At 45.3% G+C, this 15,671-nt stretch overlaps 1 protein-coding gene across 4 annotated transcripts in view; it reads left to right on the top strand.

Annotated features, from left to right (window-relative positions):
- Positions 1-15,671, top strand: part of FANK1 (fibronectin type III and ankyrin repeat domains 1) — a 119,530-nt gene that overhangs the window by 92,264 nt on the left and 11,595 nt on the right. For 3 of the 4 annotated variants that reach the window (XM_033179364.1, XM_033179356.1, XM_033179339.1), the window contains exons 3-6: positions 4,527-4,651; positions 11,759-11,840; positions 12,904-12,978; positions 13,777-13,842. In XM_033179364.1, coding sequence (XP_033035255.1) covers positions 4,527-4,651; positions 11,759-11,840; positions 12,904-12,978; positions 13,777-13,842 — 348 coding nt within the window. The remainder of the gene's footprint in view (positions 1-4,526; positions 4,652-11,758; positions 11,841-12,903; positions 12,979-13,776; positions 13,843-15,671) is intronic. The other variant, XM_033179348.1, reaches the window with a different exon arrangement.

The raw sequence follows: 15,671 nt of genomic DNA, 5'->3' as shown, positions 1-15,671 counted from the left end.
CTTGCTGGTGGACTGGATGTGGGATGTGAGAGAGATCCTGGTCAAGGGATATGTGACTGCCAGCACAGGCCAAGTGATGCTGCCTGAAGCATAAGTGTCACAGTCTCAGTGGCTTATGGCAGCAGCAATTCCCTCCCATACACCATGCCCACCATGGCTGGGCCAGGGCTCCATCCTGCATTGTCCTCCTGCTGCAGCCCAGGCCAATGCGGCAGCCTCTGCCTGAACATTGTCAGTCACTGTGGCAGGGGAGAGAGCATGGCACACTGTTTCTTGAAGCTTCCACCCAGAATGACATACTTCACTTCTGCGTATACTTCATTGCTGAAAGCAAGACATGCAGCCATGTCTGAGTTCAATAGGGCGAAGAGGTAGGATCCTTGTGGGAGGGCACCTCGTGTCTCTAAACAACAATCCAGTCTTTCACAGAAGGCACTCAGGGTTTGGCCTGAGCAACTATAATAACAGAGATGGAGAAGACTGTGGGTAAAGTAGATCAGTTTGAAACTATCAGACATCCAAGCCAAGATGTCAAGGAGGCGGTTGAAGATGTCAAAGGGCCAGGGAAAGGGGTCTGGGTTGGAGAGACAGACTCCAGAGTCATCAGCACGAGGCTGGATTGGAGTTCTGAAGGAGGGAGTGTAGAGAAGAAAGGGAAGTCTGGTAACTGAGTCTTTGGGCTTTTCAATATTTAGCTTCTTATGCTTCATATTTGCTCAGCTCTTGCATCAAACATTTGCTTGTTGACTGATAACAAAAACAAGGCTATGCTTCACATTTTTATAGACTTTCCTCTACTATGGAAATAGTTCTAAGATTCATTTATTTTTTCAGCTGTCATGTCTAGGTAAAGTTGCGCTTCTCCATGGATTCAATGAACTGCGCTTGTGAGTCCTCCTTGTGCCTGCATTGTCATCACTGTAGAGTACCCTGGGGGGCAGTTGTGTCCTGGGTCCCTGCTGTGTCTTTTGTCCTCTTTGGAGCCATCTCTAGTGATGCAAGAGTCTTCAGCCTTTCACAAGTGTGCTCGGTAACATCTGGTTGCTAACACAGTTGCGTTATTTCCCTTTCCAGGGGTTATGGAGGTACTGTTTGCTTCAGGGTGACCTTATGATATTTAGCAATACTGGATTTTACTGGGAGCACTTCTGGTTTTGTTTTGGTCTAATACTATGCTAAGTCTCTAACACCTTGCATTGAATTCCGGTGAGGCTTGGCCATTAGGTTCTTATTGAACTTCTAAAGGTCTTTTCAGATGCCACACATTGTTGAGGGCTCAGTTTCTGTGACCCAAATATCTAAGTATTCATGGACATATTTTCATTTAACATCAAAATCTACCTACTCACAAGACTCCTTTGTGCCAGACTGATACATTTTAGTTTTAAAAAAATTATTACTTTTTAGCTCTGGTGGTTTTTCTGAATATTTATCTTGGTTTTAGAGCTTTAACTTTTATGGTAAATGTATTTATATCAATTTTTAACACTTATCTACTTCTCGGTTTCTTGATGGAAAAGTTTTTGTAATGCCGTTGGCTTTATTTCTTCATTGTCTTTCCTACAGTTTCTTTTTTGTTGATACATACTATCTCAGTTACCTGCTGCACAACAAACCAGCCTCAGACTGAGCAGCTTACAGCAGAAACAGTCATGTGTTTGCTCATGATCTGTAATTTGGCTAGGGTGTTGATGGCTTGTTTCTGCCCCATGTGGTCTTGACTGTTGCAGCTCTCTTGGGGCTGGAAGAACCAAATGGCTTCACCCATGTGTGATGCATCAGCTGGGACGTCCAGGACAATAGGAGGCTGGCTGGGCTTCTTCATCTCCTTTGTGGTCTGGATCTTCCACTGACTCTGTCTTACTAGGTGGCGTCTTTCTCCAACAGGAAAGTTGAACTTCTTTACATGGTGGCCAGCTTCCAAGCAAGGAGAAGCAGAAACTTCTGGGAATCTTAAGACCCAGACCCAGAGCCGTACCGATTCACTTCCACCACTTTCCATCCTGTTCAAGGGGAGAGGAACTCGACCTTAACTCTGTGGGGAAAGGAGCATGTTCCTGCAGGGATGGTAGAGACTGTGGAGGCCAGCTTGACTTCCAGCTCATTTGGCTTCTTTTAGGTGAAGAGAAATGTTTCTAGCAAAGATGATGTCGGTTAGGAGGCTGAATCCACCAGTGCACAGAGCAGGGAGGCAGAGACATGTACGTGGTCAGAGGTGCCTTAATGTGCTTAGTCTTTTTCTTGGTTCTGCTGGTGCTACACCCAAGAAGTCATTTAGGTTTGGTGCCTGAAGTAACTTTGTGATGTAAACACAGGATCAATGAACGTTCAGTATTTGATTTTACCTTGAAATTTCACATTTTAACAAAGGACAGAAACATCAAGTGAAGAAGGTCTTTGTAAATGTTTTTCAGTTTTCAAAAAAAGATTCTGTTAGATATTAGAGTTAGAATTATGATATTAGAGTTGTCCCCAGATTTCACAGAGGCACCTCTTTCCTGGACGTGCCAGACTCTTCTGCACCCTGACTCTCGCCACAGTGAGAGCACCTAGAACCTGACTTTCCCAGGCGTTGTGTGTTCTTCCAACCCCGCTGGGAAGTCCTTTCTCAGACTGCCTGGAAGACATCTGCCTGTCTGTCATGGAAGTCCTTTATGCCATTTCTCACTTGACATCAGAGATACCTCTACCAGAGGACACTCTCCTGGCACCTCACTCCCTCTGCCCTGTACCTGTTCCTCAAGTACCTGTTCCTGCCCCATGCCTGTTCCTCAGTGGGGGAATTACTTGTTTGATGGATGAGTTTGGCAGAAGGAACTTAGAAGACCTTCTGGGTTCTCCTTTGGGAATACTCCTCCCTCTAGGACAAGTGTTGGGTCTGTTCTTTAGCCGCACACTTAGTGCCATGCCTCATCCTTCGGGGGAAAGAATCCGGAGGGGCTGGGAGTGAGTGGGCAAGGCTGATCTGGTGATTAGGTGAGGTGTTAGCTCGCCCACGTGGTCCAGATCTGAAGGCAGGTTTTCAGGTGTTTATTAGTGACACTGACTCCAGCACTGTCATGTCACCCTTGCTCAGCTGTCCCTTCTTCACTGCCCTTGACTGCCCCTCTTCTTTGCCACCCCCTCACTCGGAAGTTGGGTTCAACTTAGTATTGACAGGTTCATTTTGGCCCTGAGCTGGTGCAGGGCTGCATCCCAGCCTGTTCCAACACCTTGCAAATAATGGGCGCTAGATACACTAGATACACTTGTTGAGTTGCGTGGAATGGAACCGATGTATAAATATTTAGTTGCACGTAAACATCCTTGAACAATTAGTTATGAATCCCAAAGAATGGTTGTGGTATCTTTGGAGGATCTATTGAGCATAAAAGTAAAAACTAGAGACAGGAAAAAAAAAACTGGAGGGAAACAGTGGTAACCTTGGCATCTAAGGAGCTATGGAGAATGGTCCAAGGGAGGAGAACAAGAACTGGATTAAGTGTTGAAGCAGGAAAGAAGTAAGAGCTGGAAATGACACACACCCCCCTCTCGAAAACCAAGCCTTTAAGTAGAAGAAAAGAAAAATTTTGAGACAGGATTTGAAAAGGGATGCATGGAGTTTAGTCAGATAAGAAGAAAGAATGTTGGCAGAACGGAGAAGTGGGTAACATAGAGGTTTTGGGTAATATTGGGAAATATGTACAGCTCTGTCAACTTTTGGAGACCTGATATTGTAGAATGCATACCACTCAAAGCCAGGCTCCTGGGACCTGCCTCACAAGCAAAGGGTGGGGTCCTATCTTAGCACTTGCGCTGGGTCCCAGCATCTTCTGAGCAGGCAGGCAAACTACCTAGCTGCATTTCTTGGTGCTCATTTTGCAGGCTGCAAATGTTTAGACTCAGTCCTACCTCCCTCTGGAGGTGTGTGGAGTCTCTCATCAGATTTCTATCCCAGAAGTGCTCAGCGTCCATTTCCCACAAACATTCCTAAGATGAACTTGACCATGGGGCATGATGTTAGCATTGTCTTCCGTGTGCTGCCTGAGCTCCCAGGTCTACTGGAAGTTGCTCATGGGCTACGAGCAACCTTGCATGTGACTTCTTCAGGTCCTTTCCCTGCAGTGGTATTTTGCCTGCAATAGTTATGCAGCCATGTATTAGCCTCACAGCCCCCACCACTAGATGGCCCCCACTTGAAAATTACATATATACGATTTGACTGCCTGTCTTATCTTTCAAACATAAAACGTTGTCACTTGAGGACAAATGTCACAGTTAACGTGATTATTTCTCCGTAGTACAAAACGGCATGCTGGCTATGTGTCAGGCCGCAGACTAGGCCCTGTGGGACAGAGGGCACCTGCTGGGTGGGGATAGAGGTGCCATATGGGACTTGTCCTTCATTCTCTAGGAGTTCAGCAAAGCAGGATCCATCAGCTGTGTCCTGGAAATAGAAGGAACATCACTTCCACCTGCTCTTCTCGTGTCTTAGAGAGTGCGGATTAACCTACCTGGTGTCAGCATGTTTGTCTCCTCCTGTCTAGGGGATATGCAACGAAGCATGTTGTTGAAGGTCTGGAACCAAGAACGCTGTACAGATTTCGCCTGAAGGTCACCAGCCCCTCTGGGGAGTGTGAGTACAGCCCACTCGTCTCAGTGTCTACGACCAGTGAGTATTCAGCCTCTCCATGCTCACCTGTCTCTAGATCAATGGAGATGACAAGCAATTTAGAGATGAAAATATTCTGCCTCTTGCTCGGCCTTACCAGAAGCAGGAATGATACCATTTTTAAACACTGCAACAGTATTTACTAGTTGGGCCTTTGCTGTAACGTGTAATGTCAGGGAAGTCTAATTCTGCTTTCACAAACTGGGAGAGCTATTTTTGTGCCAGAACTGTCCTGTCAGTAGCCATTCAACACAAAAGGGTAGAGTCACCTTTCTTAGGAAATGGGCCACAGGGATGTGGGCTGGGTAAGCCTAAGTGTCCCCATGCAGCAAAGCAGGCCGCCTGCCTGAGCGTCCTCGGGCGAGCAGCTCCATTCAGCTTCTTGTCCATTTTAGACAACCCCAGAGTGTGCGTCTTAACTCGCCACACAAACCTGATTCCTGGGGTCATGGTGAGTGAGGGAGAACGAACAGTGCTGCCGCATCCATGGAGAACCCCGCAAGGGAGAGCCCCACATGGAGACCTCTGAGCCCTTCAGCCAGCTGAGTTTTAAGGTTGTTTCTGAGGTTGGTATTTTAAAGCATTTTAAAGATGCTGTGTCCAGGACCATCTCTGAGCAAGAACATTGTAAAAATTAGGATGGTCACAAGTGTTCTCCACGACCCACCCACTGAAAACACAGGTGAGTGATTTTTCAGCTGCGCAAAGGAAGCCTTCCTTTTGTGAGTAAAGCTGTTTTTCCATTTTAGTCCAGGTAGTATTTGGCTTGGAGGTATGTGCTTTCCGTGGCTTTCATCTGTGTCCTTTAGGCATTTCTTCATGACAATTTTTGTGTAGACTAAAGTTAACTCAGCTTTTGAGCTGCGGTACCTTCAGTTGCAGACCTGGCATTAGGGGACAGGATCTGAGTTTAGCAAACTGGGAGTTTAACTATGAAAAACACAGTTTCAGAGGAGATTTCTGATGTGAAATGGTCAACTCTGGGGATTCAGGTTAAGCGAGAGGGCTTGGTCCTTCATCCGGCAGTGCTGAGAACATTTGCTGTTATACGGAACATACTTACCTCTCGGGTTCTTACGAGAAAGCAAAGACGGCAGAACGTGAGCTCTGTGTCCTGAAGGAAGGCAGAAGGCATGCAGGAGAAAGGGGTAGGAGGAAGAGGTGGCAAAGGGAGCCAGGTGGATGAACAGAGACTCTCCGGGCAACCCCAGCCAGGACGCTGTCCCAGGCTACCTTTCTGTTCCCTCCCATCCTCTTGCTGTCCCCACCGCCCACAGGCCTTCTGCCACTCCGCAGTCCCCCACCTCTGCCCCTCCTCCCTGGAGCACTCACTTCATTGCTGTGCTCACTGAGTCTGCTCCATGGGCGAGCACGGTGGGGGAGATGCCTCGTGTGGCTTTCTCCTCCCCTGTCACATGCTTTCCCTCCTCCCCAGGTACAGAGCAGTATCCCCCACCTCTATGGAACACTTCTTGCATCTTCTCTTAAGTATTTGTCTACCTTTTGGTCTCCCACCTACATTGCGGGCTTCAAAAGGGTGGGTGATGGGTTGGCCATCTTTAGCTTGTGGGAGATCCTTAATAAATAAGTCAGCGTGTGTGCCTGTGGCCCGAGCTGGAAGATTGCTTGAGCCCAGGAGTTCAAGGCTGCAGTGAGCTCTGGTGGCACCACTGAACTCTCCAGCCTGGGCAACAGAGCAGGACCCTTTCTCTAAAAAAAGAAGATACTTGATGGATGGATGGGTGAAAATTAAGGACCAGTGGCAGAATTAAGAGTATGAAAAGAAACACTGATTTTCTCAGGTTTCATTTATGTTTGTTGGGAGATGTATTCGTTTTCCACGGGCCAATGAGAGTTCACCCGAACCTTCCACGTGAGGGTAAATATGGTTGGTTCTGCAGCCTTCCATGGTGGGCTTCAGGTGGCCTCTAGCCTCCTCTTAATAGCACATCAAAGCCAGGGCAGGGGCTTTTGGCCCTCCTGGCCTGAGTTTACATGGGGTTGGCATACCATTTGGAGCTCTTTTAGGAAGGGCTGTTTATTAGTGTGTTCTTATGCTACTAATAAATACATACCTGAGGCTGGGTAATTTATAAAGGAAGAGGTTTAATGGACTCACAGTTCCACATGGCTGGAAAGGCCTCATAACCATGGTGGAAGGCAAAGAAGAAGGAAAGGCATGTCTTCCATGGTGGCAGGCAAGAGAGAGCATGTGCAGGGGCATTTCCCTTTATAATACCATCAGATCTTATGAGACTTAATTCACTATCATGAGAACCACATGGGAAAGACCTGCCCCCAGGATTCAGTTACGTCCCACCAGGTCCCTCCCGTGACACATGGGAATTATGGGTGCTACAATTCAAGATGAGATTTGGGTGGGGACGCAGCCAAACCATATCAGGCTATGCCTGTGGGCCAGATGTGCCTCCTTCCCACTGAGCTGGCTCCAGAGGCAGCCATGGAGAGCTGGTGCAAGTCGTCTGTCCTTACAGCCCCATGTTTTCCATGACTAATTAGATGAGGCCTCCTGCAGGGATGAGTGTGGTGGTGACCAGGGTTTGTGTGTGTGTGTGTGTGTGTTGGGGGAGTGATCCTGGCCATTTCACTGCCAGATAATAGCATCACTGCCTACAGCCAGGAAGCCTTCTCAGCCTCAGGGGGCTGGACTGGTTGGTGAGGATCAGGTGTCCTCCTCCTCCTCCTAGCTGGGGAAGGCTCTTGGCTCTGCGGGCTGGCTGCAGTTCCCTTATGCTATTGTTATATATTTATAATATCCAAAGCAGATTCTCCTAAGGAGGCAGATCATGCTAAACAAAGAACTGAAAATGTGCACACGATACAGAGCAAGTGCAAATGCTTCTGTGTGGTGATAATTTGCATTCAGTTTGAGAGTGTTTTAATGAATCACAGAGGCATGCACTTTGTTTGAATAAAGAATGAACAGCCTATTTTTTCCCCCAGGTAAAGTACATGAGATTCTTGCTTAAATGAGGCATACAGTTTTAATCAGTTGGGCCCTTATAAAGAAAGAAAAACAGCTGCTACTTGTTAATTGGCAAATATCTTCTCCAATGAGCTTGTGATTTATTCACTGCTTTTAATAAAGACTTAAAATTCCACCAAGAAAGGTGTTATCACCATATTATAATATCTGCAGGTACATCTGCAGCTAAATAACCCTCTTAAAGAATATGAACGATGGCTTCCTCAAGACCACTGTGCCCTGCTCTGCCCTTCTCCTCATCAGGGTCCCTGCTCACCTGGGCCTGACTGGTGAGTTCCATCCCGCTCAGATGAACGCATGGGCTTACATGCTTACCATAGGCAGAATCAGTTTGATATTTGCAATTGCAACACTCAGGGTAAACACTAGAAAAACCTGCAGAGCAACAGCCGGCCTTTTAAAAATATTCAGTTGCACTCATTGATGGCATTCCCTTGGGCCAGGCCCACAAAGTCTTGAAGGATTCAGGGGTGGGAGGAATGGAACATTCTGTTCACCCTGGAATTTCCTCTGTTCCTCAGGACTCCTGCCTATAGTGGGAGTAGGAAGAATTGCTGTGCACTGCAAACAAGGGCCTTTTATTTTTCTGTTTCTTTGTCAAATTCATGTAAATGGAGACGTTCTTGTGTCTCTGTTGCTTCACACAGGTTCCAGTGTAATCCTCAGTCCCTCTTTTCACTCTTGGTAGTAGCGTGAGGACAGTTAAGGAGTTAACGCTGAGAAAGAGCTCTCACATCCTGGAATGGTGGTCACTGCTCAGCAAGCAAGGACTGAGCAACAATTACGTCAATTCCCCTCTCTTCTGTGAGGCGTCCCTTTGTTCTCAGAGTAAGCTGCAAAGTGCTCATTACCTCCTTTGGAAGCTGGAATTGGCATTACATTTATTATATCCTACTACTGAAAGCCCTGGTCTTTGCTCCAGGCGGTCCTCTAGCTTATAAGCATGCAGTGACCTTGTTTCATTTTCCAGCCTTTGCATGCTGCAGAGCTTCCTGGTTAGGATGCGCCAGGAAGTGTCCCCACCGGGAGAGCCTTGCTGTTCAGTAAGATGGAGGCTGTGGAGTAGATGGGGTCGGTGTAGAGAGGTGGTCAGGGGTGCGCCCTTAGAACTTTCCCTAACATCTCAAGCAGTTAGCACTTTTTGGAAGATTTTTAGGCATCCCCTTTCTTTCAACACTGGGAGAGGATCACATTTACTTTAAGATGTTCATCTGTCTTCAAAATGTAGTAAGAGTGGAAGCATATAGTGACTTGGTCGGTACTGCAGCATTTACTGAATAGTAAAGGGAAGGAGTGGGCCTCATGGAAGACTTGGCCTTGGCTCTGATGCTGCCCTCTCCTAACTGGGCGACCTTGGACAACTTAGCCTTTCTGACTCCCAGTCTTATGGTTTGGAGGAGAATTTTAAAAGCACTGTGTAAAAAGTCTACATACAGCTTAATTCATAGGATTTGATTTGGGATACTACACACTGTACAACTTAGTAGAAATAGCATGAGCTTTATATGTTGTTATAAGTGATTTATCCAAATGACTTGTTTTTATGTTTTAGTGGCAGCTGCAGTTTGAGATTAGGAGAACATGGGGCCTATTCATGGGATAACAAAGACTTTCATAAACATAGCACTCTCTTCTGGTTAGCAACAGAAAGGGAAACAGTCTATGGGTTTAGTTCATCCACCTAAAGTGTAGATGAAACACGTGATGATTTTACGTCCTTATTAATCTAGCCCAGGGTTCTCACCTTTGGTACTCCCGACCTTTGGGGACTGGATAGTTCCTTGTTGTGGGGGCTGTCCTGCACACCAGGGACGTTGAGCAGCTTCCTTGGCCTCTATTCTCTAGATGCCAGTGCACCATCTCCTTAGTGTGGCACCCAAAGATGTCACCAGACATTACCAGATGTCCTCTGGGGTATAAAACCCTGCCTCCTTCCTAAGCCCTACTAGTGAAACCACTGGGTACAGCATGACCTGCCTTAGAAGGCCAGGGACAGCGGTGAGCCTTGGCCTTTGACAGGTTATCGTGCGACTGTGGACACTTTTGATCTAAAAAATGTATGTAATGATGAAAAGGAAGTATAATGTAGCTTAAAAAAAATCTGTAAGAGATTGGCAAGCTCTAGCAGACAAAATTGCTATTTCAAAATAATTTAAACTTGGCATAAATTTATTTTTACGAAAGAAAGGAAAAGGTATCGGCTAAAGATCATTCTGGGAGAAATCCCTTTACTCTCCTGTCTCACTGTGTTCCCAGTTTGTACATTGCCCAGCTCACTTTGCACCACTGAAACCCCCCAAGGAAACCCAGAGAAAAAGTGTCTCCCAGGCCCAGGAACTGGCACCCCAGAGAGATGTTCTACCATCAGGAGCAGGAAGAGGGAGGCAAGCTGATCTCTCTGGGCCGGACTATAAGAGGGAGGGTGGGTGAGCCCCAGGAGGCAGTGTAGGATGCAGTGGGGGAGGATGGGTTAAGAGGGAGGGTGGGTGAGCCCCAGGAGGCAGTGTAGGGTACAGTGGGGGAGAATGGGGCAGGAGTGGATATTTTCTTTCAGGGTTTAGAATAATAACGGTCTGAAAGCGGTCACTACAGTGGAAGTGAGCATGGGAGCTAATGGTTAGCTCTGTTCATGCTAACCCTCCAGAGCCTAGCACAGGACTTGGTATGTACATTACTTAGGTTTGTTGAATAAATGAATGAGACCTTTGAGGTTATTTAGACCAGAGATTATAAACTCAAACGCTTGCCACGCGTGGGTGAGGGGCTGGGCGTACAGCTGGAGTACGTAAGAGGTGGTGGGGCTGTATCTACTCACGATGGCAGCTGCTGCTACTGTCACCCCAACAACAGGCGTGTGCTGGGTACTTACGATGTGCCAGGTGCTATTCCAAGTGCTTCACTGGTATTATTTTATTTAAGCCTAATCGTGATTCTTTTTAAAATCAGAAGGTGTAGAATAAGAAATGAAACCAGAAACTCCTAGAAAGAGGGGCGGCTTCTCCTAGCCCTTTACTCTCCCTCTGCTTGTGCTGCCCGCCTGCCTGCTGGCTTTGCTGTGGAGCTGATGTCCCCTGTACAAAGCATGCCCTCCTCCCCGACTGCGGCCCATTGTTCTTTCAGGCTTCTGGACTCTTCCTGGGTCTGCTCCGCTTGGCAAGCTCTCTCCCCTAATTGAGTTTTCTCCTGGTGCTCCCCACCTCCCTGTGTGTAGAAGCCCTCTGACCCCACAAGCTCAGAAGACAAGGCGAACATGTATGTCACATTCCTGGGAAGAACTGAAAATTTTAATTTCAAATGTTAAAGCACTTTGTCCTTTTTTTTTTTTTTTCCAAAATAGTTGAACATCTCTTTGGCCAATGAAACTAGCATGTTGTGACAGTTGCTGAGGTTTTCCTCCCTTGTAGGAGACATTTATTAAGTCTTATGAAATCTGAAAGGATTATTTCCAAATATCAAAATAACATTCACAAAGCAGTACTTTATAACTTGAAAATGTCCCAAGCCTTTAGGTCAAAATGTTCTCTTTTTTTTTTTTTTTTTTTTTTTTTGAGACGGAGTCTCGCTCTGTCGCCCAGGCTGGAGTGCAGTGGCCGGATCTCAGCTCACTGCAAGCTCCACCTCCCGGGTTTACGCCATTCTCCTGCCTCAGCCTCCCGAGTAGCTGGGACTACAGGCGCCGCCAACTCACCCAGCTAGTTTTTTTGTATTTTTTGGTAGAGACGGGGTTTCACCGTGTTAGCCAGGATGGTCTTGATCTCCTGACCTCGTGATCCGCCCGTCTCGGCCTCCCAAAGTGCTGAGATTACAGGCTTGAGCCATCGCGCCCGGCCAAAATGTTCTCTTAATATGTAAAAACCAGCTGGCTTCTGAAGGTGCAGAAGAAACGGTTGCAAAGAGGCATCTTGGATGCTGTGTTAACATGTGAAAACAAGGTGTTTGTCGGTAAAAGAAGCAGTTGAGTAGGAAATGTAAGATATACTTACAGAAATAGCCAAGCGCCTTCCTGGAGATGATCCCCTGAAGGCCACAGGAGGAAGACAGTGGGAAGGAGTCTCCTTTCCTGATGTTCTGGATGACTGCCTTCCATCTCATTTCTCCAGGAGAGCCCATAAGTAGCGAGCACTTGCATCGGGCTGTTAATGTGAATGATGAAGATTTGCTTGTCCAAATACTTCAAGGAGGGTGAGAGGCCTGTCAATTTTTTTCCCCCATGCCTATAAAGTGCATAGAAATACACGCAGTAGCTTCATTTTGTTTTCCTAAAAATTCCCATGCCTTTGAAACTGCCTCCAAAATGGATCTCAGGTGACTGGTGTGAGTTAATAAACCACAGTTAATAAAGATGCTCGTGAAGCCCCATGTAAATGTTATATTTTGTAATTGTGTAATAGAAATTGTAAAAGGAAATTACAAGGCTGGGTATCATATTTTCTTCCCAGAAACGATTTCTGTATCTTGCTTATAAGCCACAGCATTTAGACAAATTTCACCCCCAGATGCCCATGTCTAATTTCTGATGAAACGAGGGAATCGCCAAATCAACTGCTTTCGAATTTAAAAGGCTGATATAACACTAGAGAGAAAATGGTGAATATTGCTGCTGCAGATGAGATGTTTGAAGCTGCCTCCTACATGAAAAGCAGATGATGTTACCTAGGTTCTTTTTGAATCAATAGTTTTGAGTGCCCTAGAAGGCAAGTCATTTGTGAATTATGGCTCTGTAATTTGGAGCTCTTAAGAGAAGGTTCCCACAAAAAGCCAAAGCTGCTACGCTAGAGTATGTGTGTGAAGACCTCTGCTTTCTTCCCTGAACAGGACTGTTCTCTACCCAGTAGGTGAGATGGGAGGCAAGGATAAAGCTTGAGTCTCCACCAATACAAACTCATGTTTGGTGGAGCTGAGAGTCAGCAGTGAAGATATTGTCCTCCGCTATCTTAAAGAGCTGTGTTCATCTAAGAATGCTATTTCTGATGGCACGGTGGCTTTGAGCCAAAGCGTGCATATTTGAAGTGAAATGACGGCAGTTTTCTTTTATTATGCATTTGAATCTTGTAGAATATTAGGCATATATAGTTTAGAAGATTCTTAGCAGTCTAAGACAAGAAAAGATTTAATGGCCCCAAAGAAATTGGAATTTTCAGTAAAATGAGTCATTTTAGCCACCTGAGCCCCACGAGAACCACTGGCTTTGACTCTGCAGTAGCTGGACTGAGCATGCTCATCTCTTTTCTCTGTCTTTCCCAAGCCGTGTTGAGGTTGATGTTCCCAATAAGTTTGGCTTTACCGCTCTGATGGTTGCTGCCCAGAAAGGATACACCAGGTATGGCTTTTCTTTTTTTTTAAATCTCTCTTGGGGATTTAACTTTTTGTTTTATTCAGAGGCTCTGGTCAGGATAAGGATGGGAGGAAAAAGGGCCATGGAGGAACCCAGTTTCTCTTCTGTCTCCCAAACCATCTGTACCATGTGATGGCTTAGAAATCCCGCTGTTGTAATCATAAAGTTTTACAATATGCAGGAGAGAATGTAAATCATATGTTGAGGAAGAGGGGTAGCCATTTAATTACATGCAATATATTTTTATGTTCTTGGAAAACTGGTTATTGGAATTTGAATGTTTCTTTTTTAAAAATAGAGGGATATTCTGGAAAACTTTCTGCTAGGTTGCTAAGATATAATTTTCACAGATATACTCTCATTATCTATTCCACACAGAGATAAGTATTAATAGAAATACCTTATTTTCATTTATATCTTAATTAAATGCCATTTGAAGAAAACATGAATGTTTTTTCATTAAATGCTACCATTTAAGAATATATTAAAAAATGACCATTCAAAGGACAGTGAATTATTTTGGTAGCCCAATTTGTTTCATGTGCTTTCGTTTGATTTTAGTGAATAACTTGCGTCAAAGGTAAAAGCCTGTTTTTGGAATGAAGACGTGGTTTTCTGGTTTAATGGTGCCTGGTTTTAAAACCAGCTGGCTTCTGAAGGTGCAGAAGAAACTGTTGCAAAGAGGCATCTTGGATGCTGTGTTATTCTTTTTTGACTGGACTATTGTGGGTGCTGAGTGATCAAGGTGACTTATCTAGCTACAGTTCAGTTTGTTTCCTTTAGGCTTGTGAAAATCCTAGTTTCTAATGGCACAGATGTGAATCTGAAGAATGGAAGTGGCAAGGACAGGTAGGAGGTGGGATCTGACTGAAAATGTGCTGATGTTCTCAGAATTGTGTTGCTGGGCTTGTGCCCAGAGGCACTGTGATTTCACCCAAACATTTTCTCGAGTTTCTTTTGACAGTCCTGAGAGGTAGGTGGGTCCCCGAGGAAAGATGGTGATCACAAAAGCTGGCTTGCTCACATGGTCTTGTGCTTTCACTCACCAGGGTGCTTGTGGGGGGCGGGCATCTGTTGTAACGTATGGTGCCTTCTCTGGCGTGGTGGCCGTGCCCAGTGGACGGACACGCAGTGCACGGGAAATGGCAGCTACAGAGCAGCTCTGGCCAGCCGTGCCGCGCGTGGGTACAAGTGCCTGCCCCCGGCACCCCGTGCCTCTCTCAGGCCCCCGCTGCATTTCAGCCTCACTCTTTGCTAAGAAATCTTCGTTGTTTCTAAAGAAGCAGACAGAAATCACCACCAGAGAGACGCCCGGAGCACTTTCCTGAGGTGAGAGGCACATGTTCCCTTGGAGGGCTGAGAACGCTACAGGAAAAGCTCCGGGGAAGAATGTGACACACATCAAGGGCAGATGAGTGTTCCTGAAAGACCTAAACACACTCGCTCATCTAGTCATTAGAGTTTATCTTAATTCCAGCTAACCCGTGTTTATTGACTGATTTCTACTTGCCAGGCGCTGTGCTTGGTGTGTGGGTGAAACACTGAGCAAAATGCCAGGCCCTGGCTTCAGGGGCTGTGGTCACGACACACATGGAACCAGGGCTTGGGCGCTGCAGATGGCATCGACGGACAGCTGCCAAACACTGACCTTCTGGGGCAGGCCATAAAGAAAACCCCAACTAACTTCTGAAATCAGAAGGACTATCTTCTACATTTACATTCTCTGAACACAATGCAGCAATAGATTTTAAATAACAATATCTTAAATATCACTTATAAATTTAAAAAGTATTTTTCCGAATAACTCATAGGCTAAGTTGAGACTAAGCTACCAACTCCAGGTTTGAAAAGAATAATAGCAATCTGAAAAGGGAAAAGAAAAAGTATAAGGAGAGTAGGAAAAATGAAAGAATTAAAAGTAGACATTGATTAAAAAGTAGAAAGATTATTGAGAAATGTAAGAGTTACCTCTTAAAAATAAGCTATCTAATAAGATACACCGATCTTTTGTAAATCTAAGAAGAAAAACATTAGAAGTTTGAAAGAGGACAATAATGATGGTTATAGAGAAAATGTAAACATGAAAAGAAGTTTGTGTCTATAATAGTAGATAATGTCATTGAAATGGATACTTTGTTCTGAGAAAATTTAAACCACCAAGTCAACCCAAGAAGCAGAAAATTCGAAATAACCAGTGTCCATGCAAGAAACTAGAAAATTCATTTAAAAATTACCTCCAACATAGGCTCGGTGGCTTGACTATTCTACTACTGAACCTGTTCAGATTTTCTAGGCACTGATAATAACCTTGGGCTTTTCCAGAGCAGAGAGGAAACTGGAATGCTCCAGAGGATAACCTTATTGCTAAAATCTGATCGAGAAAAAAAAGTTATTTGTGTGTGTGTTTGTGTGTAGGTATTTATAGATCTCTTCCATCCCACCTAGGAGGGCCATACCGGAGGGTATTAGGAAATTTTTTAACATAACACTTTCCAGCAGTAGATTAAAGGTGAAAACCTTTATTTGTGTAGACGCAAAACAAAAATTGGGTGTACCTTGGCATGTATATTAAAAAGTTTAAAAAGTATTTTTTAAATTTTTTTAATTTTTATTATTTTTTGAGACAGAGTCTCGCTGTGTCGCCCAGGCTGGGGTACAGTGGTGCAATCTCAGCCCAC

The sequence above is a fragment of the Trachypithecus francoisi genome, unplaced genomic scaffold (genome assembly GCF_009764315.1).
Source record: "Trachypithecus francoisi isolate TF-2019V2 unplaced genomic scaffold, Tfra_2.0 Contig01579, whole genome shotgun sequence".
In the NCBI taxonomy this organism is placed as follows: domain Eukaryota; kingdom Metazoa; phylum Chordata; class Mammalia; order Primates; family Cercopithecidae; genus Trachypithecus; species Trachypithecus francoisi.
Note: the sequence above shows the minus strand (reverse complement) of the source record. Positions and strands in the feature narration are given on the sequence as shown.